This window comes from Bubalus kerabau, chromosome 5 (assembly GCF_029407905.1).
Source record: "Bubalus kerabau isolate K-KA32 ecotype Philippines breed swamp buffalo chromosome 5, PCC_UOA_SB_1v2, whole genome shotgun sequence".
Lineage (NCBI taxonomy): Eukaryota > Metazoa > Chordata > Mammalia > Artiodactyla > Bovidae > Bubalus > Bubalus kerabau.
The window spans coordinates 96,183,640-96,206,322 of NC_073628.1; the positions used below are offsets into that span (position 1 = coordinate 96,183,640).

At 44.7% G+C, this 22,683-nt stretch overlaps 1 protein-coding gene across 4 annotated transcripts in view; it reads right to left on the reverse strand.

The window, feature by feature from the left end:
- The window catches only part of VPS13D (vacuolar protein sorting 13 homolog D), a 274,396-nt gene extending 252,174 nt beyond the window's left edge, over positions 1–22,222 (reverse strand). For 3 of the 4 annotated variants that reach the window (XM_055582270.1, XM_055582272.1, XM_055582271.1), the window contains exons 1-6: positions 22,072–22,221; positions 17,089–17,261; positions 7,924–8,001; positions 5,402–5,592; positions 5,228–5,308; positions 2,298–2,414 (exon numbers count right to left, since the gene is read on the reverse strand). In XM_055582270.1, coding sequence (XP_055438245.1) covers positions 2,298–2,414; positions 5,228–5,308; positions 5,402–5,592; positions 7,924–8,001; positions 17,089–17,185 — 564 coding nt within the window. In that variant the 5' untranslated portion in view covers positions 17,186–17,261; positions 22,072–22,221. Of the gene's footprint in view, positions 1–2,297; positions 2,415–5,227; positions 5,309–5,401; positions 5,593–7,923; positions 8,002–17,088; positions 17,262–22,071 lie in introns of all 4 variants that reach the window. The other variant, XM_055582273.1, reaches the window with a different exon arrangement.
- Between the last annotated feature and the right edge of the window lie 461 nt (positions 22,223–22,683).

Sequence of the window (22,683 nt, forward strand, 5' to 3'; positions counted from 1 at the left end):
TCATGGGGATTGGGGTGGGCCCTAATCTAATCACTGGTGTCCTTAAAAGAGGAAACAGACACACGGGGAGAAGGCCATGTGAAGACAGAGGTAGAGACTGGAGTGATATACCCACAAGCCAAGGCAACCACGGGAAGCAAGGAGAGACGCAGGGGACAGTTTCTCCCTCAGAGTCTCTGCTGCTAAGTCGCTTCAGTCGTGTCCGACTCTGTGTGACCCCATAGACGGCAGCCCACCAGGCTCCCCCGTCCCTGGGATTCTCCAGGCAAGAATACTGGAGTGGGTTGCCATTTCCTTCTCCAATGCAAGAAAGTGAAAAATGAAAGTGAAGTCGCTCAGTCGTGCCCGACTCTTAGCGACCCCATGGTCTGCAGCCTACCAGGCTCCTCCGTCCATGGGATTTTCATGGCAAGAGTACTGGAGTGGGGTGCCATTGCCTTCTCAGAGTCTCTAGGAGGAACCAACTCTGCCGACACCTTGACCTTGGACTCTGGTCTCCAGCACTGAAGAAACCATCTAGTTAGTGATTAATTTGTTATCTAGCTCTAGGAAACCAATACAGTAAGAAGTCTGTCACACCAAGGAACTTGGATGTCACATGTGAAGGGACACGAAACCACTGAGGGCTTTGCTGTAGGCATGTGCCAGGACCAGCTGTGTGTTTTAGAAAGGGAATTCTGAGCACCAGTGCAAGGTGGAGCTCCCCTCTACCCCAAATGGAGTCAATATCTTGTTTGTCAAGATAAGAAGCAAGTCTGCAGAATCAAGCTACAGTTCAGGAATACAGTGACCCTTGAACAACTTGGGAGTTACGGGTGTCAAACCTCCTGGCAGTCAAAAATCCTCATATAACTTTCTGCTCAGCCCTCCTATTCATGGTTCTGCACTAGAGGATCATGTGATACTGTGGTTATGTTTTTAAAAAGAAGTCTGTGGACAAGTGGACCTGCAGTGTTCAAGCCCATCTTGTTGGAGGATCCACTGCACTTGGTTGCTCTGAGCAGGGCACCTCCAGCCCCAAGCAGCCACCTCCACTTGCCCCTGTGTCCCGTACAAACGCCATCACTCTCCTCTGTATGCCGGGACGTGGGAAAGGCTGAGAAGCCCTGGCACAGGGCGAATCAAGAACCTGGGACAGAAGTGAAGCGGGGTCGGAAGTCAGGAGCTTACTGACTCAGGCAGAAGCTGACAGGATCCTAAGTCAGACAGTCGAAGTGAGGGGGAGTGGAAGAGCCATGTTTGAGACACCTTGCAGGGAAAACTGGCAGGACACTGTGACCAGTGGATACAGAAGCTGAGGAATAAGAAGTGAAGAAGTGAGCACAGGCGTCTAAAGACGAGTGTCATGGGTGAGAACACGTGGTCTGAAGCAAGGGAGGCAAACTTGTTCTGTAAAGGGCCGGAGAGAGCAGATATTTAGGCTTTGTGGGCCCCCCAGTGTCCTCGGCCGTAGTACAGGATAACAGTGGTAGTGAAGAGTAATGAGAATTCAATGCAGAAGATCAAGTAAACCACTAAGAATAGTGTCTGGCATAAAAAGGGCTCAAAAGTCAGTTTTCATGTGTTTGTTTGTAACATGCAGTAACATGTCAGAGAAAAAAAGGAAAAAAGTTGGTTTCAGGGAAGCAAAATGGGCAGCTGGAATATAATGGGATCATTTTGATTATAACAAGCCTAAAATATCACAGGCTTCCATGATGGACCAGCGGTAAAGAACCCTCCTGCCAATGTAGGAGACACAGATTCAATGTCTGGGTTGGGAAGATCCCCTGGAGCAGGGCGTGGCAAACCACTCCAGTATTCTTGCCTGAAGAACCCCATGGACAGAGGAGCCTGGTGGGCTACAGTCCATGGGGTTGCAAAAGAGTCGCACATAACTGAGTGACTAAACAAAATACCACAAAGGCGTCCATAGGAAAAAACCTTGAATCTGAAGACTGGAAGAGGGTGCAGAATGGTTTTCAAGATGTGGATGCTGTCGGCACATATTCCCAGGTGGCTGACAAAACCCTGAAACAGAGTGAGTGTATCCCGAGAGTGCATGTAAGGACAGAAGAAAATAAAAAATGAGATCCTTTCTGCACCTCAGTTTCTTCACATGTAAAATGTGCCAACATTGATGGATGAGTGAAATTACGACAGGTCAGAGGAAATTAACACAAAAGACATCCACACCTGCCAAAGAACATGGAAAAAAAGATGGTGATCTCACAGAACATGAAAGGACTCAAGGCACAGCCCCAAATGCCCCAGACCTGGTGCTTTCTTCCTGGTTTGCAGGTGTATTTCATACTCACAGGCTCATTCATGGCATTTTGCATGGATACATTCTTAATGCAGATGCCAAATGCAAAAGGATGGGAAGGGTTGGTAATACCATCTTCAAAGCGCAAATGGACATCTTGAATTTTTAACTGCAGGAGAGAAAAAAACACATTTAGACAATTGCAGCAAGTAGAGTACTATAAGCAGGGGTCAAACTGTGCTTGAGCCACTCAAGTAAACCACAGCAGGTATTTTACACAAACACACCCAGTATTGGGTAAATACACCCAATACTCTAAGTTCCTAAGAGTCAGAAGCACAAACTGGACATGAATGACATTTCTTTTGATTAGTCCCAACTCAAGAAGAGAGTTAATGGTACTTCCATGGAATCATTTCAGAAAACACCTTAAACACTGAAGGAAAGTAGTACCACTGTATCTAGACAAATGGCCCTCCCTCTCTTATGATATCTTCATCTGGTCCCTGTGCTCTCAAACCTAGACACAGGAATACGAGCAGGGCATTTCCACTCTGACCTTATTTATTTCCCTGTGCCTCTACAGTAGGGCTACTGAAAAAGCACTCTGCTTCAATGAATTAAAAAATAACAGACTGTGAAAAGACCACTCATAGAATGGGAGAAAACACTTGCAAGTCATGTGTATCTGATAGGGACGAGAATCCGGGATATATAAAGAACTCTTACAACTCAACAGTAAAGAATTCATTTTTATAAATGGAAAAGGAGTTTGAATAGATGCTTCTCCAAAAGATAAACAAAAAGCCAATAAGCACCTGAAAAGATACTCAACAACATTAACCATTAAGGAAATGCAAATCTAAATCACAATGAGGTATCACTTTGTGCCCACTAATATGGCTATTATTAAAAAACAAACAATAACAAGTGCTGGTCAGGATGTGGAAAAACTGAAATGTTCACACATTACCAGTGAAACTATAAAACTGTTTCTCAAAAAATTTAACATATAGTTACCATAGGACTCAACAGCTCCACTTTCAGGTATGTATTCAAGAAAAATGAAAACATGTTCACACAAAACCAGATACATGAATGTTTACAACAGCAGTATTCCTAACAGCCAAAAAGTGGAGACAACCCAAATGCCCATCAACTGATAAACTGATAAACAAAATGTGGTCTACCCTGAGAACTGCAAAAACTCTAGGTATGAACGTTCCATTCAAACACCTCCACTAAAAGACTTGAAACTTTAAAGAAGGCTTCCAGCAGCCTCAAGCTGTGTCCCTGGGACAGACATTCCATCCCCTTCCTGAGTTCCTATGTGGAAAAGCTCACGGCTGTCTGCTCCAGCCAACATCTGACAATAGCCTACACCCCCACCCCTCCCTTTTCTTAGAGCATTTATCAAAAAGGGCTTACAGCTGTGAATCCTTCCGCTGTCCCTATGTGATGTATCTCCTACAACTCAAGGACCTAAGAGCCACTCCCCTGAAATGCAATCGTCAGGAAGAAAGGGGCTCCTGTCGCCCATCTCTATGGAAGAAGAGAAGTCCAGCTAGCAGATACAGCTGACCTAATCACATCCATACTGACCAACCCTTTGTAATTTTCCTCCTGAGCCCTGCCCACCCCACCCTCACCAACGCGCACACACACACCCTCATTCTCCCTTTAAAACACCTGGTCACCTCTGTACAAGATGGAATGGAGCTCTGCTCTTTCCCCTACTGTCAGGAGTCACTGAATAAAGTCTGTTTTCACCACTTTAACTTCACTCCAGCTTTGTTCATCTTTGGCAATCCACACAATGGAATGTATTATTCAGTCATAAAGGGAATAAAGTACTGATACATGCCACAACATGGATAAATCTTGGGAGCATTATGCTAAAAAGCCAGATGCAAAAGGCCACGTAGTGTACAGCTCCACTGATATGAAATGTCCAGACTACACAAACCCATAAACTACATTAGTGGCTGCAGGGGGCTGGAGGAGAGGGGAATTTGAAGTGGTTGCTAGTTGGGTATAGAGCATCTTTGAGGGATAATGAAAATATTCTGGAATTAGACAGTGGTGATCAATGTTCAACTTTGTAAATATATCAAAAAACACTAGTTTGTACACTTTAAAATTGTAAACTTTATGGTATGTGAACTAAATCTCAAAGTTATTATTAAAAATAAAGTTAAAATAATGACAATATCTAAAAAATCAATGAGATAAATAACTGCCTGAAAAAGAATTCAAAGCAGTCACCTCAAATGTACTTATCTTTTTACCAACGTTATCAAAGTTATGACTCCAGCAACCTCAGACTGTATTCTGGGGGGGAGTGGGACACCTTAAAAAAAAATGTGGCCTGTCACATGGCACTGCATGAAAACCCTGGAGCTGGTAAGTATGGGCTGATTCTTACGACATTCCTGAAAATTAGTGTGAACCTATTCTCAGTTTTGAGGACAAAACAAAATGGTAATTAAAGTAGAAAATATGGCCAGCGGCCCGAGCACTGTAACTCATCACATGGCCCCAGATGCGGCAGTGAGAGAGTTGTTCACAACACACTATATAATCAACTGGAAACCATATCCAACAGCTCTCCTTGTCCAGAGGAAGAAACTCAGACCAGAGAGATTAAGTGATTTGCCCTGCAACCAGATAGGATTTGTCTTAGGAGGTATATCCTTCAGCAAGTGGCGTTCCCATATTCAAAAAGAAAATGAAGTGAAATGTCAGCGATATTAAAACACCTACTCACACTAACTGAAGCAAGAAAAACCTGTGTGGGACTCACTTTTCAGGTTCTCCCTCCAACACCAGCTAGGAAAAGGAACACCTGAGCAGTCAGCATTCTCTGCAGACACTCTGTGATCAGCTACACCCACGAGAAACCAGCAACCATGACATGAAACACATTTAAGCCTGAGGGGTCCCCTTTCATGCTCATACTTTATAAAAGCCATTAGGACTTACTTCAATGTTCTCCACAATCCTCGTAACTACTGAGGCAGTGACTGAATACCAGTAAGACTCCCCTTTCTGCTGGCGTTCGTTCTACAAAGGAAAGAGCTGGTGTTAGAATCCAGGGCTTTGCTGATTTCGAGTCTCACCACCACCGCTCTCAGGCCAAGAGGATTTCTGCCTTGCCTTCCATTTTTCCTCCAGGGCCTGAAGGAGAGCTTTCTTGCGCTCCCTTTCCAACAGCTTCTCCTTTTCATCATTGAAATCCTGTATTTTTTCAGGGGCTCCAATTAAATGAAGGCTGGAGATGGAGATCACCCAAGGGTCCACATGGGGGCGGTAGAAGGGAATCTGAAGGGTCACTTTCCCAATTAAGCCTGGGAAGAGGAAAGTCTTGTTAAATGTCTGACACATGTATAATTCTATTTCTCTGTATTCTTCTACTGTCCTTTAAGGAGTATTATTATTTTTTCCATTTACTTTTTAAGAAGACAAGCAGTCAGTTTTCCTACATGTGAAACAAACGCTACTAGGCTGAAAGCTGTAAGAACAAAGGCATAAAAAGTAGAAGCTGGAACAAGGTCAGTGTAACTTTTTCATATCAAATGTAACATCTTCGCTCTGGAAATTACCTCTTCCCCAATGGGACTACCCCATAAATTTCCCTGGGGCTTCTTTCTCCCCATGGCACTTGCACAAGCCTGTGGGCACACAACTCATTTCTTCTTCATTATTAATTAGTTGGCTGATAGGTACTTACTAGGAGTTAACAGACTTACAATATACCCAATTTCAAACACGGCGACTGAAACATTGGTCATGTTGTGGTGGAATTCTATCGAGAAGGAATTCTGACTCTTCATGAGACCTCAGACTGATGGGAGAGCTAAATGGCCTGGAAGAACCGTGATACATATTTCCCGAGTTCTACCATTTCTAGCCAAGCCTCCCAGAGCACAAGGCTTCTTTCACTTCAATTAATAAGAGGCAAATCACCACCAAGGAGTAAAGCATGAGAGCATGTGAACCGTCTGACCTAAAGGATTTCTCCGAGATCCACACAGCCCAACTAACAATCTACCTCGGAAAGTAGAACGTTAGCAGATTGTGATCATACCTGCCTAAGATCTAGAATTCGAGCAGGAGCAATCTGTTATATTTAAGATACAGAGTATCATTGACACCAAGTGATCAGCTGTGTAATCCATTAACAAATGAAGATATATGTACAACAAATAATGAAAAAATAATTTTGGCTTTATCTAGAAAAATGAAAGTCAGTTCTTACATTTAATAAAATTAAATGTAAACCATACACCATACACCAATGTTCACAACAAAGAATTCTAACAATAATTAGTGCACAGTTGCAATTCTAATCTTATTAATTGGGAGGACAATTATATGACAGCAAAATATAACTTCTGCTACATTCCATTTTGGCAGAGCAAGCATAACAAGGGTCATTTTTGCCAAAACATTAGAAAACATCAATTTTCCCTAAAAGCCTCTCTTAATCCTTTGATATTCAATTAAGAACTCTTTGGCAGTATCCACCATGTCATCATTCTTGAGTTTCTTTCAGATTCACTGCCTTTGCTTGTGACTCTGGCAGTTCACCCATGACTTGAGTTGACTTCAAGAAAGCCTAAATCTCTTGCAAATTTTCCATTTTATTTCACCTAGCAACTGATTTGCATTGTATGTACACTTTATTATAATATATGTACCCTCAAAATAAGGGAAAGACTGACTGACATCAACAGGCTACTGGTCAATGACAAGCAGTGTCTAAAGAGGGACTAATTTTATGCGTGGTTACTTAATACAGAATATTTTTATTCTGTGACAATTCTTGTTTCTTTACCAAATCTAGTAACTGCAAAACTCCAATAATACTTGCAAACATTAACTGAGTGTGCTGGGCACTGTACTGAGTAATTTTAATGCATTAACTCAGGTATTCCTCTCAACAACCCTACGATGTAACTATGATCATCCCATCTTAAAGATGAGGAAGCACACACAGAGTTGTGAGGGAACTGGCCCAAAGTCATACAGCCAAAAAATGGCAGATATAGAATAGAAACCCAAGCATACTGTTCCCAAGCCCACCTTTCATTCAAGAGAATCAACTATCTCTCAGGAATATGTAAAACGTGTGTGCTGTGCTCAGTCACTTCAGTCATGTCCAACTCTTTGTGACCCATGGACTGCACCCCACCAGGCTCCTCTGTCCATGGGATTCTCAAGGCAAGAATACTGGAGTGGGTAGCCATTCCCTCCTCCAGGGATCGAACTCGAGCCTCCTTTGCCTCTATTGCAGGCAGGTTCTTTACCACTAAGCCACTGGGGAAGCCCAAAATGTATAATGAATTCTCTGAAAATAAGAATCTCCCGTGTCTAGGACAGAAGTTCCCAGACTTTTAAGAATCACCTGGGGAGCTTAGTAAAGGTGCAGGTTCAAAAAATAAATAAATAAATGATGCAGGTTCAATGACACTTCTTCAGAGACTCTAATTCAGTAAGTCTGGGGGCTACAACCACCCCAAGAGCATCCTGACATTAGCAGCCTAGGGACCACACTTGAATACTGATCGAAACTCCTATTCTGCCTCTTCCTGGTCCAACAGAGCCAGACGCAAGGGTTCTCAGTTTTCACGTCCCAAACGATGTAATACTGTCTCCTTCTCCCTTGTTTCACATACCAGCTTTGACCTCGAATGGTAATTCCAGTTCTTTCAAGGCATCTTTCTTTAAAGGCAAGTTTTCTAATTCAACAGCACCTAAAAAATAAAAACACCATAACATGTTCATCCAATAGATGCAGTAGGTGCCTACTGTGTGCAAATCAGTGAAGAGTAAAGGGAGAGCTTCCCATGGAGGCCCAGGCTATACCTACCACTGTGCTTTATCTGTACTGATGTCCTGACCTGTCTAATCTGACATGTAAGCCTGCCAGCAGATGAAAGGTTTAGGGCAGGGATCAGACTCTAATGAGCCAGGGAGTAAATATTTCAGTCCTTACAGGGTCTATTGTACATTCTCTCTTTTTTCTCTTTACAAGTCTTTAAAAATGGAAAAGCCATTCTCAGCTCGCAGAGGGATCTGGCCAGGTGGCCAGTTTACAGGCCCCAAGTTTAGGCTAATATTCACCCAAGGACCATTAACATTTGAATCACCTGGGATGAAACACAGATCCTGGTTTCCCCACCCAGATATCTCTGCAATTGAAACAGAAATTTGCCATTTTTAACAAGCTCTCCTCATCCGCTGCCCGCCCTCCTAAAATGATATATTCCACACCATGTCTAAGAGCTCCTGTGAGTTCAGTAAAGTTGGTCATCAGAAGGAAGTACACTCTCTCTTCTGGAAAGCCAACCTCCACAGGTTCTCCTTCCCACCCTCACTTGCAGAGTAATGAGCAAAGGCATGAACTGGACCACTCCTCAAGGTCCTTTTCAGCCCCAGCTTTTACCATCACTTAAACCCAAAAGTACTAGATGTCTCCAAAGCAGACTGAAGGGACAGTCATGGGGGTGACACTCACTCCCAAAGCTACAGAAGTGACCCTCCCCTGTGCCTAAGGCACGGTGCTGGCCACTGGGATTAAAAAAAAGGCAGGCAGGGTCCCCACCCCCAAAAAGCTGGGGACACAGTCTCGTTTTATGAAGTTGTTTGTGCAACAATGCTGATTTCTGAGTCATATAAATCTGTCTGAAATATATTTTCAAGAACAGCAAGTACAGACAACAACAACTAGCAACCATTAGCTGGCAAGAGAATTCAGAAGAAAGGAAAGCAAGTCTTTTCCTCCAAAGACAAACTAATACAAGAAACCTGATTACTTCCCCCTTTGAATGATTAAGATGTGCCTTACTGGCGTCTAAAGAAGTATTCAAAGCTAGCATCTAGGCAGATTCTGAGCAAATGGACCCAACTTATTTTTCAGATGTTTGTAGGAACACTTGTCCACATAGGGTTCCACACACCTTAAGATGAAGCAAAAGGAGAAGTTAATTGTCCCAGAGAGCCCAGAAACAATCCTATATCCACATTTGGGGAGAAAATGATCATTAGGGGGTAAAGATGTGAAACACATCCCTTATCAGTTGAAACTGACTTAAAGGGAGGAAACCATACATTTTCTTCTTTTAAAGAGCAACATTTGCAATTTGACTCACTTGCCCTATTTTTCAATACCCAAATCTGTCACAAAGGCAGACAGCCCCAGGTTTCCATGGCTGCTGTGCCACATGGAGAACTGGACTTGCAGGCAATCCATGCAACGTTAACAATTAAAGAAGCTGAAGCAAAGAGAGCAAAGGGGGTGGTCTCAAAAGAAGACACAGAGGCAAAAATGAAGAGAAAAGGCAGCCTACAGAGTCCAAAACAAGGGAATCAGACAAAATACAGATCAAAGGCTTCCTACTTCCCTACCCACAACTGGCCCTGCCGGGAAAGGTCCCTCCAAGGAACCAGGCCACAAAGCACCCAGCATAGGTGAGCACCTTATAGATGATAATGTTCGTTGATTTCCAGGCAGAAAATCTGCAGACTTACTTATGGATGGCTCTCTCATGCCAAAATTCCTCAGTTCAGATTAATAAGAAATCTAGTCACTAGTGTGTAGTGTGTGTGCACTCAGTTGTGTCCAACTCTTTGCAACTCCAGGGACTGTAGCCCGCCAGGCTACAGAGGACTGTTCATGAAATTTCCCAGGCAAGAATACTGGAGTGAGTTGCCATTTCCTACTCCAGGGGATCTTCCCAACTCAGGGATCGAACCCAGGTCTCCTGCATTGGCAGGTGGATTCTTTACCACTGGGCCACCTGGGAAGCCAGAACTACGGTGAATTTAGAGTAAATACCTAATGACTACTAAATCCTCCTCCCTGGGCTCTAGGAAAGTCAACCTCATTTAAAGGGCCAACCTGAGGTTCAGAGCTTATAAAACAGAAAAGGAGGGGGGAATCTAAACATATGCCCACAGCCCACAGTTCAAACTCCTTGACTCAGCACTGGCAGCTGCTACCTTCTGGCCTCAAAGCATCTGAACATGCCCTGCAGGTGTCCACCTTCTGTCTCTACTCACAGGCCTCATTCTGCTGGAAGGTGGTCATCCAGTCCAGGCCATCTACCAAAACCCTGCAAGACCCATTCAAAAGCTACCTGCAGAATAGCTTTCTCAGAGTCCTCCAGACAGGATGAATGATCCTCCTCCCACTGCATTACAATTGGAGCTCTAATGTAACAACATAATACATACTGCTTCTATTACTGTACACTCATTTCTGCCTCCCAGACAGGTTAACGGTTCTCTTAGAACAGGGACTATAAAGGAGAGAGCTGGGATGATGATATTAATAATGATGATGATGATCCTGAGATCCTACTATGTACCAAGCACTTCATATGCATTTAATTTGATCCTCACAAAAATATAACGAAGTATTACTTTCTTCACTTTTAAAATAAGAAAAGTGAGGCTTAGAGGATAAGCAGTTGCTTACAAATAACAGAGCTGGTCAGCGGTAGTCCCAGAGTTCATACCACGCCTGGCCGATCTCTGGTGGCAAGAGGGAGAGGGGGTGGGAATTCCCTGGCAGTCCAGTGGTTAGGACTCCGCATTCTCACTGCTGAGGGCCCAGGTCCAATCCCTGGTAAGGAAACTAAAATTCCACACGCATCATGTTACAGCAAAAGAAAAGGCGGGAGTTGGGGGCGGGGGGCAGGGGTTGCTGGTGAAGAAGAGGCTTTTATGTAACTTGCTCACAGTCACAAACAACTGTAAAGTGGTGGAACTAGGGTTAGACCCTATGCCTGAGCTCCAAGTATTTTCTATTGTCTCCCCTTTTTGTGTCATTCCATACTACAGAGTCTTACCCAAAGCAGGTGTTCAGTGTTTGTTGAATGACTGAACAAATGCAATATTATACAAGGGCTGTCTCTGTTCTTCAACTTCTCCTATGCTATTTTGCATTTTTATTGCTTTGAGCATGTGTGCACGGTCTATCCTTGAAGTCCAATGCACCAGCCAGTCATAATGCTGATGCTCAAACGGTGATGATAACTAACACGGACTTAGGGCCCACTGAATGCCAAGAGTAGTTCTAGCTCTTTGACCCACATTAATGGGTTCAGTCCTTAGAACTGCATGAGACAGGGAATATTCTCTCCAATTTGCAGAAAGGGAGACTGAAGCATTAAGAATTTGAGTAATTTAGTGCTAGGGATGTAAGGTACAACACAATAAGAGTTAATGTATATGTTGTATATCAAAATTGAATCCTAGGAGCTCTCATCATAAGAAAAAAGGTTTATTTCTTTAATTTTATATCTAAATGAGATGATCCATGTTCACTAAACTTACTGATGATCATTTCATGATGTATGTAAGTCAAATCATTATACTGTACACCTTAACCTTATACAGGACTCTGTATCAATTATTTCTCAGTAAAAGTGGAAGAAGAAAAAAAGAATTTGAGTAATTTGCCCAAGTTATTGGTCTAAGTGAAGGAACTGGGATTCAAACCCAGTCTGACTACAAAATTCATACGCTTGACAACTATTTCAGTCTCCTTTGCATCTCCCAAAGCACTGTAAATATCTCTCAGTTCAATTCAGTTGCTCAGTCGTGTCCAACTCTTTGCGACCCCATGGTCTGCAGCACGCCAGGCCTCCCTGTCCATCACCAACTCCTGGAGTTTACTCAAACTCATGTCCATTGAGTTGGTGATGCCATCCAACCATCTCATCCTCTGTCATCCCCTTCTCCTCCTGCCTTCAATCTTTCCCAGCATCAGGATCTTTTCAAATGAGTCAGTTCTTCGCATCAGGTGGCCAGAGTTTCAGCTTCAACATCAGTTCTTCCAATGAATATTCAGGACTGATTTCCTTTAGGATGAACTGGTTGGATCTCCTTGCTGTCCAAGGGACTCTAAAGGGTTTTCGCCAATACTACAGTTCAAAAGCATCAATTCTTCAGCACTCAGCTTTCCTTATATAGTCCAACTCTCACATCCATACATGACCATTGGAAAAACCATAGCCTTGACTAGACGGACCTTTGTCGGCAAAGTAATATCTCTGCTTTTTAATATGCCATCTAGGAGAAGGCAATGGCACCTCACTCCAGTACTCTTGCCTGAAATATCCCATGTACGGAGGAGCCTGCTGGGCTCCAGTCCATGGGGTCACTAAGAGTCGGACACGACTGAGCGACTTCACTTTCACTTTTCACTTTCATGCATTGGAGAAGGAAATGGCAACCCACTCCAGTGTTCTTGCCTGGAGAATCCCAGGGACGGCAGAGCCTGATGGGCTGCCGTCATGGGGTCGCACAGAGTTGGACATGACTGAAGTGACTTGGCAGCAGCAGGTTGGTCATAACTTTCCTTCCAAGGAGTAAGCGTCTCTTTAATTTCATGGCTGCAATCACCATCTGCAGTGATTTTCGAGCCCCAAAAAATAAAGTCTGCCACTGTTTCCCCATCTATTTTCCATGAAGTGATGGGACCTTAGTTTTCTCAATGTTGAGCTTTAGGCCAACTTTTTCACTCTCCTCTTTCACTTTCATCAAGAGGCTCTTTAGTTCTTCTCTGCTTTCTGCCATAACAGTGGTGTCATCTGCATATCTGAGGTTACTGACATTTCTCCCAGCAATCTTGATACCAGCTTGTGCTTCTTCCAGCCCAGCATTTCTCATGATGTACTCTGGATACAAGTTAAATAAGCAGGGTGACAATACACAGCCTTGACATACTGCTTTTCCTATTTGGAACCAGTCTGTTGTTCTATGCCCAGTTCTAACTGTTGCTTCCTGACCTGCATACAGATTTCTAAAGAAGCAGGTCAGGTGGTCTGGTATTCCCATCTCTTTCAGAATTTTCCACAGTTTGTTGTGATCCACACAGTCAAAGGCTTTGACATAGTCAATAAAGCAGAAATAGATGTTTTTCTGGAACTCTCTTGCTTTTTCGATGATCCAGCGGATGTTGGCAATTTGATCTCTGATTCCTCTGCCTTTTCTAAAACCAGCTTGAACATGAGGAAGTTCACGGTTCATGTATTACTGAAGCCTGGCTTGGAGAATTTTGAGCATTACTTTACTAGTATATGAGGTGAGTGCAATTGTGCGGTAGTTTGAGCATCCTTTGGCATTGCCTTTTTTGGGACTGGAATGAAAACTGACCTTTTCCAGTCCTGTGGCCACTGCTGAGTTTTCCAAATTTGCTGACATATGAGTGCAGCACTTTCACAGCATCATCTTTCAGAATTTGAAATAGCTCAAGTGGGATTCCATCACCTCTACTAGCTTTGTTTGTAGTGAAGCTTCCTAAGGCCCACTTGACTGCACATTCCAGGATGTCTGGTTCTAAGTGAATAATCACACCATCGGGATTAACTGGGTTGTGAAGATCTTTTTTGTACAGTTCTTGAGTGTATTCTTGCCACCTCTTCTTAATATCTTCTGCTTCTGTTAGGTCCATACCATTTCTGTCCTTTATTAATAAGCCCATCTTTGCATGAAATGTTCCCTTGGAATCTCTAATTTTCTTGAAGCGATCTCTAGTCTTTCCCATTCTATTGTTTTCCTCTATTTCTTTGCATTGATCACTGAGGAAGGCTTTCTTATCTCTCCTTGCTATTCTTTGGAACTCTGCATTCAAATGGGTATTTTCCTTTTCTCCTTTGCTTTTCACTTCTCTTCTTTTCATAGCTATTTGTAAGGCCTCCTCAGACAGCCATTCTGCTTTTTTGCATTTCTTTTTCTTGGAGATGGTCCTGATCCCTGTCTCCTGTACAATGTCACGAACCTCAGTCCATAGTTCATCAGGCACTCTGTCTATCAGATCTAGTCCCTGAAATCTATTTCTCACTTCCACTGTTTAATCATAAGGGATTTGATTTAGGTCATACATGAATGGTCTAGTGGTTTTCCCCACTTTCTTCAATTCAAGTCTGAATTTGGCAATAAGGAGTTCATGATCTGATGATCATGATCTTCAGCATTACTGGTCAGGTAAATATCTCTAGACAAACTGAAATAATACTCTCATTCTTCTCTCATATCCTCTGCCCCCAAACCCTCCTTAATCATATCATCAAGATTAACAAAAAAGTTTTCAACTCCTTTACAAAGCCATTCTCTCAGTGCACTGTGATGCTCTAAAACTTTTCAGCCAAGCACCATGGCGAGCTCCAGATCCATAAACATAGAGTAACTACATCAGTTACAAAAGAAAAAGCATGTTTCTATTCTGCAGAGACACATTCCTCAAACTCCGTAGGCTTGTTAAAAGCCATAGAAAACACTCTTTAAGAAAAGATAGGCACAGAAAAGAGGCAGAAAGCTTCAAAGATACCCACAGTTGTCCTTACAAGATATATTCTGTCTGAAATTGCTGAGATTAGAGGGACTTCCCTGGTGGTCTGTGGCTGACACTCCGAGTTTCCAATGCAGGGGGCCCGCACTCAATCCTTGGTCTGGGAACTAGATCCCACATACTGCAACTAAAGATTTTGCCTGGCACAATGAGGATAGAACATTCTGCATGACACAACTAAGATCCAGCACAGCCAAATAAGCAAATAAAAAAATTTCTTAAAAAAATGCAACTTTAGCTAGGAGGGTCAGAGAAGCATCTCTGAGGAGGTGGCGTTTAAGCAGACTGGACCAGAGTGAAGGCAGAGTCACGCAGGCATCCGGAGGAAAAGTGATCCAGGTGTTTTGCATGTTCAGGACCAGCCAGGAGGACAGAAGGTCAAGTGTTAGGATCGAAGGTCAGAGAGAAGGAGGGTGGACCTGGTTGTTAACATTGGTCAATTCTGGGTAGTGGGTGTGTCTTATGGTCTGGATTTTTTTTAATTAAAAAAAAAAAAATGAAACAAAGACAGATGGATGTCAAAGGTAGCAGCTTGCTTGGCAAAAGGATAAATGGGAGATCTATCCATTGTGGAAGGCCCTGTGTGGGATCAAGGTGGTCATTACTGCAGGACAAGTATATCCACTCTGTATACTGGAAGGTGCAGGTTCGAGTCCAGCCCAGCTCAGCTCCATCCCATCCCCCACATCTCATGGAAGTCAGAGTCCTTGAATCAGAGTCAGAACAGAGTCAGAATCAGGATGGAGGGGTGCTAGGACCTAGTCCAGAGATCACAGAGACCAGGTGATCCACGGAGGCTGCCCCCCTCCCCACCCAGTGCACACCTGGCTACTTGGTCAAGCACCCTTTCATGCAGAGTCCACATGCAGGCTGAATCCTTTTCAGGGACTTGCCTGGTGGTCCAGGGGCTAAGACTCCATGCTCCCAATGCAGGGGGCCTGGGTTCAATCCCTAGTCAGGGAACTAGATCCCACATGCCACAACTAAGAGCTCATATGCTGCAACTAATACCTGGCACAGCCAAAATAAATAAGGAATAATAACTTTAAAAAATAAATAAATAAAATTGCTGAGGTTCAAAGTCTATTATCAGTGGAGACGCCATAACTGATCATGTACCAATTTCTATTCATTAATTTCTTTAGCAAACATCCTTCTTACCACATCCCTCTTGAGAAAGCCAGCTCTGTTGTCAGCAATGTTGTGGTTTGCAGGGCTCCTTCTGGGCCCGGTAACCTACCCCCCGTTCATCCCGTTAGCTTCACAGTGTGTCTGAGAACTTCAATACGTGACCAAAGACATAAACTCGACACTACTATTATACTTTAAACACAGCCCTTTCCTGGGCAAACCGGTCACTTTCACTTCCCATCAAGAAGCTCCCATCCAGGAAAGTGCAGAGGAAAAAAAAAGAAGAAGAGGAAAGAAGCCACTGCTGTTTGCAATGAAAGGAAGGGAGCAGGGAGGCGCAACCCTGCGAGCTCCCTGTGGCCTATCACTGCCGTGATCCTTCCCCTGGCTTGGGTGGGTCGGGAAACCCCGGAGAATGCTGCTTCTGGGAACAGTGAATCACTGCACCTGTGCTCAGGCTGTCCACACATCTGCTTCATGGCCAGCCTCCCTAACCTGCCCTAGTACACTTGCCAAAACTCACACTCCCAAGGAAGCCCAGGAGGTTTCCACTATGTTTGAGGCCCCCTTTCCTCTTTCTATGATTCTACATGTTTGCAAACTGACTTGATCTTCTTTCTTTTCCTAGACGTGTTACAGGGTTCCACTTTGAGATGAGCAAAGAGAACTTAAGGCAAGGAAGGAGAAGAAAACACTTTCCCAATCCCCTCATCAAACCACTGGGCTGTATTTAGGAAGTATAGCCTTGTCAAGGTGAAAATGTCTCAAGCTTTAGGTATTTTACTAGTCAGCAAGACAGATCCCATAAACTCTGTCAGAAGACCCTACAGTAATATGTGGGTATCTATTACACACCAGCAGGAAAGGAGCTTCAAAGGCCACTCCACTTGATCCTTACAGCAACCCATAGAGGTATACTGCCCACTAATCGAAAGAAACTGGGGCTCTGAACTGCAATGACTTGTTCATTTAGCTAACAAGTAACAGCAGGATTTGAAGCTGAAGTGCCACTGCCACTACATCCTGGCCGCTTCCATAAAGCCCTATAAGACTAAAAACACTAACTGGGCCAAAGCATAGTCACCAACCAGTAGTATGGCCTTTTTAAAATTATTATTATTATGTAATACTTCCCTAAACTCTATGACAATACAGCTACCTACTTAAGTTACCCTATAATAATAATAATCGGTGTCCTATGGGGGAACATTATTTTCTTTTGCACATATTTGTAACAAAGCTGTCTGGCCATTAAGATTTATTATTCTCAATACAATAAAAAGAATATAAAAAACAGATATCCAATCTGCAAAGCACAGTTCACCAAAAAGAGACACACATACTCACTCACCTTTCAAAAGCGCGACGGAGAGCTGGTCAGTGTTCAGGTTATTGACATATTTCCCCAGGTAGGTATTAAGAACCCAGGCTACAAGACCTTCCAACATGACTATATCCTCAAGACAAGGTGTTTAAAACTCATGGATTATTCTTTATTTCTCTCTCTCATGGTCACAGAAGAATCTATGGAAGAAGAAAAAAAAAAAAGAAAATGAACAGAAAAACCAAACAATTTTTCCAAGATGATATCCTACTATATCTGTCCTGAAAGTAGACGGATACAAAGCACAGATTTAAGAAAAGATGGGGTGAATGTTCACAGCACTACCATTTACAATAGCCAAGAGATGAAAGCAATGCAAGTATTGTCAACAGATGACTGGATAAAGAAGGTGTGGTTTACATATACAATGGAATACTACTCAGCCATAAAGAAAAGAAGGAAAGGGACTTCTCTGGTGGTCTAGAGGTTAAGCAATGCAGGGGACGCAGGTTCAATTCCTGGTCAGGGAACTAAGACCCCAAATTCCTCAGAGCAATTAAGCCCACATGCTACAACTGCTGAAGCCTACGTACTCTGGAGTCCCCAAGCCACAACTACTGAGCCCATACACCACAACTAGAAAGTCCACATGTCTCAACAAGAGATCCCAAACAACACAATGGAGATGCCATGTGCCATAAAACATGATGAAGCCAAATGAATAAATATTTTTTAAAAAGAAGGAAAATATTGCTATTTGCAGCAACATGCATGGACCTAGAGAATATCAAACTAAGTGAAGTCAGACAAAGAAACACAAATACTATATGATATCATTTATATGTGAAATCTAAAAAAATAATACAAATGAATCTATATATACAACAGAAACAGACTCACAGACATATAAAATAAACTTACAGTTACTAAAGGGGGCAGAAGGGAGGGATAAATTAGGAGTATGGAATTAGCAGACACACACTACTATATATAAAATAGATTTAAACAACAATGATCTACTGTGTAACATAGGGAACAATATTCGATATTGTATAATAACCTATAATGGAAAATAAACCTGAAATATATATATTTAGAACTGAATCACTTTGCTGCACACCTGAAACTAACTTCAATATAAAAAAAAAGAATGATGGATGGGAAGCACTGTTAAGACGCCACCACTAGTAAATGGAGGGCCAAACCAATACATTACATACTGATGCAGCTGCAAAGAATGGTCACTTATAAATTAACCAAAAATTACCTACAATTCAAAGTTGTGCATCTTTTTGATGTAACTGATCATTAAACTGATTGCTTTTGGTGACTGACCTGGGCATTAGGCTGTCCTGATCAGAGGTTCTATCCATATGTGACCTGGCAACATCTAGAGATATTTCTGAATATTATGACTGGGGGGTGAGGCGGGGGGTGGGGGCGGGGCTGGAATTTTGCCACTGGTACCTTGTGAGAGGAGACCGGCCATGGAAGTTGCTGAACTCCCTACAATGCACAAGATAGCCCTTCACAGCAAAGAATTCTCCAGCCCAATATGCCAACAGTACCAAGGATGAGAAACCCTGTCAAAAATGGCTCAAGAGGGACTTCCCGGGTGGCATACTGGTTGGGAGTCTGCCTGCCAATGCAGAAGACACAGGTTCAAACCTTGGTCCAGGAAGATCCCACATGCCTCAGGGCAACTAAGCCTACAACTACTGAACTGCCATGCCCTAGAATCTGTGCTCCTCAACAACTGAAGCCACCGCAAGGAGGAGCGCTCACACTGCAATGAAGAGTAGCCCCCAACTCCCTGCAACTAGAGGAAGCCCAAGAAAAGCAATGAAGACCCGCGTGTGTTCAGTTGCCTCAGTCATGTCCAACTCTTTGCAACCCCACGGACTGTAGCCTGCCAGGCTCCTCTGTCCATGGGATTCTCCAGGCAAGAATACCGGACTGGATTGTCATTTCTTCCTCCAGGGGATCTTCCTCACCCAGCGATCAAACCCAAGTCTCTTATGTCTCCTGCACTGGCAGGTGGGTTCTTGACCACTAGTGCCACCTGAGAAGTCCAACGAAGACCCAACACAGTCAAAAAAAAGAAAAATGGCCTAAGAGATTGTATCAATGAACTTCATATTCTGCAATGATCCTCTTAAACCTTCCTGAAATCAATTTTGCAAATTTGTTTATCAGGATCATTTGTAAAATGATATAAGTGGAAGGGAGACAGCAGTGGTTTATCACTGTTCTTAAACGTCCTAGAACTGCATTACTGGTATTTGGACACCAGCTGATGCTGATACAATACCTTACTCAGTAACTACAAACACCAAAAATATTCTGGTTCCAGCTATAGTATTCACATCCAGTACTGATTTATTACTGTCTACCATAATAACTGGTGTCCCTTAGCATTACAAAAAATAAATTATTTTTAGTGTTCCATAAAATTAACATAGGGAACTTGAGACACAAAAGTTTAAACGGGTATCAAGATTTCTCAGCTAGTAGATCCCAGTTCAGAGACGGCAATGGCAACCCACTCCAGTACTTTTGCCTGGAAAATCCCATGGACGGAGGAGCCTGGTAGGCTGCAGTCCATGGGATCGCTAAGAGTCGGACACAACTAAGCGACTTCCCTTTCACTTTTCACTTTCATGCATTGGAGAAGGAAATGGCAACCCACTCCAGTGTTCTTGCCTGGAGAATCCCAGGGACGGTGGAGCCTGGTAGGCTGCCATCTATGGGGTCGCATAGAGTGAGACACGACTGAAGCAACTTAGCAGCAGCAGCAGCAGATCCCAGTTAGATGTGGGCTCCACATCTTAGTCTGAGCCAAGCATGTGGGACACTAACTAACCCACCAAGCCTGACGCTCCAGGTTTGCTGTGGCAGGCATCCCACTTGGAACTGGCCCTTTCTGAATCCTTTCCAAGCACTCTGCCCCACCTCCAGTGATTCATCTTAGTGCCAGAAGACACTCTTAGGCCAACTGAGAGGCCTCCACCCACCAAAACCCTCCAAACACAAAGCTCTTTAAAAGTTAACCTACAGGAAAAATTGTTTTTTATTCGTCAACAGTGTTCTGCATTTCCAGATTAAATTAACTCTTATTTGTCAACAATGACAGTAAAAACATATAAGAAAATAAGTGCTTTGTTGTTGTTTAGTTGCTAAGTCATGTCTGACTCTTTTGTGACCCCATGGACTACAGCCCCACCAGGCCCCTCTGTCCATGAGATTTCCCAGGCAAGAATACTGGAGTGGGCTGCCATTTCCTACTTCAGGGGATCTTCCTGACACAGGGATCAAAGCCGAGTCTCTTTAGTCTCCTTCACTGCCAGGCAGATTCTTTATTACTGAGCCACCTGGGAACACTAATTTCTTTCCAAAGATCTTTTGTAAAGCACATTTTATGTAAAATTACGAATCTGCTAAAAATTATCGGGTACATTTATTTAAAGAAGAGATTACAAGAACAAGTTTCTTAAAATAAGAATAAAGGAAACACTTCATTATAACTTTAAACGAGTAAATCTTTGAAAACGAAACATGAATCTGACTAATCTAGTCTTACTATGCAAACTCCAAACACACTTAAACAAAGAGCCAAAGCCGGAGTACTCTTTATTTTTGAAGTAACTGCCATTGATTCTGGCCCTAAATGCCAACAAACTCTGAAGTGCCAACTACAAGTACTCTCTGAGTAGGAATAAAGGGAAACTATCAGTTTGTACACAAGATCTACTTCTCCTGAAGGTGGAAGAAGGCAAAGCCCAGATTAAAAGAAGATGGGGTGAGAGGCACTATAAAACGCCCTGGGCAATAGGTTAAGGCCCAAGCCAGACGGCATCCATTAACTCTGCTAAGCATCTAAACCAGGCTTGAGGCCACTTCAAGGATTCCCTTAAGGAATCCGGTGTCAGGAAGGGCCCCCAGGCCGGCCAGAATCCCAAAGTGCTTACACTCCAGTCCATCAGGACTTCTCCGCAGCTGCCTGGCACTAACCCCCACCTGGCCTCCCCTAATTGGTGGGGCAGGTGACACTGGAGATCAGTGCTCAGCCCACCAGCGGGCAGACAGCTGGCCATGACCTTGAGCCAGGCCCCTCCCTTGAGGGGCGGCTGGAGTCCTAAGTAGGAAGGGCTGGCGATAGGAGCGGAGGCGGCGGGGCGGAGGATTGCCGGCACAAGGAGCTCGGAGATCAGCGGCAGGAGAGGGGCGGGAGCCAGGCCTGGGGCCCCGCAGGAAGGAAACAGCCCAGGAGGCGACGCTCCCTCCAGACCGTGCGCCTCCCCTCTGCTCAGAACCCTACGCCCTGCTCTGGGGGACGGAGACCCCACGTACCAGATAGAGCCAGGAGGGAACAGGTCCAGGTGTCCCCAAGCCCCGGGAAGGAGGGGCTCAGCCAGGGCATGACCCCGGAGGGCGAGGGGCAAAGAGGTTTGAGGCCTGATGTCCGCAGCCCAGACCGTGACCCCAAAGGCTGGAGAAGGGGGTGGTTAAGACCCTCTAGAACCCTGACTGCAGATCCTTCTTACGAACAGGTAGCGAGGCTCATACACTGGGCTCTCGTGTGGAGACCAAGGCTCCGGCGGGGATACGCGGGTTGACACCCCCTTCATCCCCGGGCACCAAGCTTCCCCGACCCTGGAGATGATGCAGGGTCTGGCGGGGGCTCGCACTCCCCAGGACACGGACGCCGGAGTCCCGAGAGGCTCAGGACTTCCGAGCGTGTGGCTAGGGTGCCCGGAGAGGCTCGGACGCGGGGATCCCGATGAGGGCGGGGCGCTCGGGGATGTCCGGGGCTCGGACGCCCCAGGACTTCACCGAGGAGCTCGAAGGGCCCGACGGTGGGGTCCCCAGGCTCCCCGCGCCGCGCTCCCCGCGGGCGGACCCGGGCCTCTAAGTCTGAAGCAGATCCCGAGCAGCCGACCGCGGGTCCACGCCCGCCCTGAGTCCCCCGGCCCTGCTCGCCGCCCGGCGCCGCCCCGCCTCGGCCCGTACCTGTCGGTGTCCGGACCGCCCGCCCCAGCCCGGCACTGCGCGGCGCTTCCTCTCCGCGGCTCCTCAATGGCGCTGGCCGGCCGCACTCAGGCCTGCCCCGACCCGACCAATCGAGCGAGCGACTCGCCGGCGCCTGGCCAGCCGAGCGCCGAGTTATCGAGGAGGCGCCGCCGGCCTCTCCCTCCAGAGTTTGCAGGGGCTGGAGCAGAATGGGGACAAAGGCCATAACAGCCTCATTTTATAGCATGTGGGTAAACCGAGTCCGGGGGAAGGCTACAGGTGGAGATGATAATATTTAGGACAGACTGGCCTGCAGTCGGTTCGGCACTTAGCAGTCCAGGGGTCTGTTAAAACGTACTTCAGACTTTGCCACTTGCCTGCTTGAAACTGCTTCCCCACTACACCTAAATTAAAACCCATTCCTCAGAGAGCTGAAACCAAGATCCTACTGAATTTGTTCCACTCCGATTTCTGCTACTCTTTCCTGGGTCCGCTCTGCCCCAGCATCCTCCAGTTCCTGCCTTAGGACCTTTGATTTCACATCTCTCTGCTTAGGATGCTTTTACAGAAACCATTGCTGTCCAGTGGGAGTATAATGCAGTTGTTGTTGTT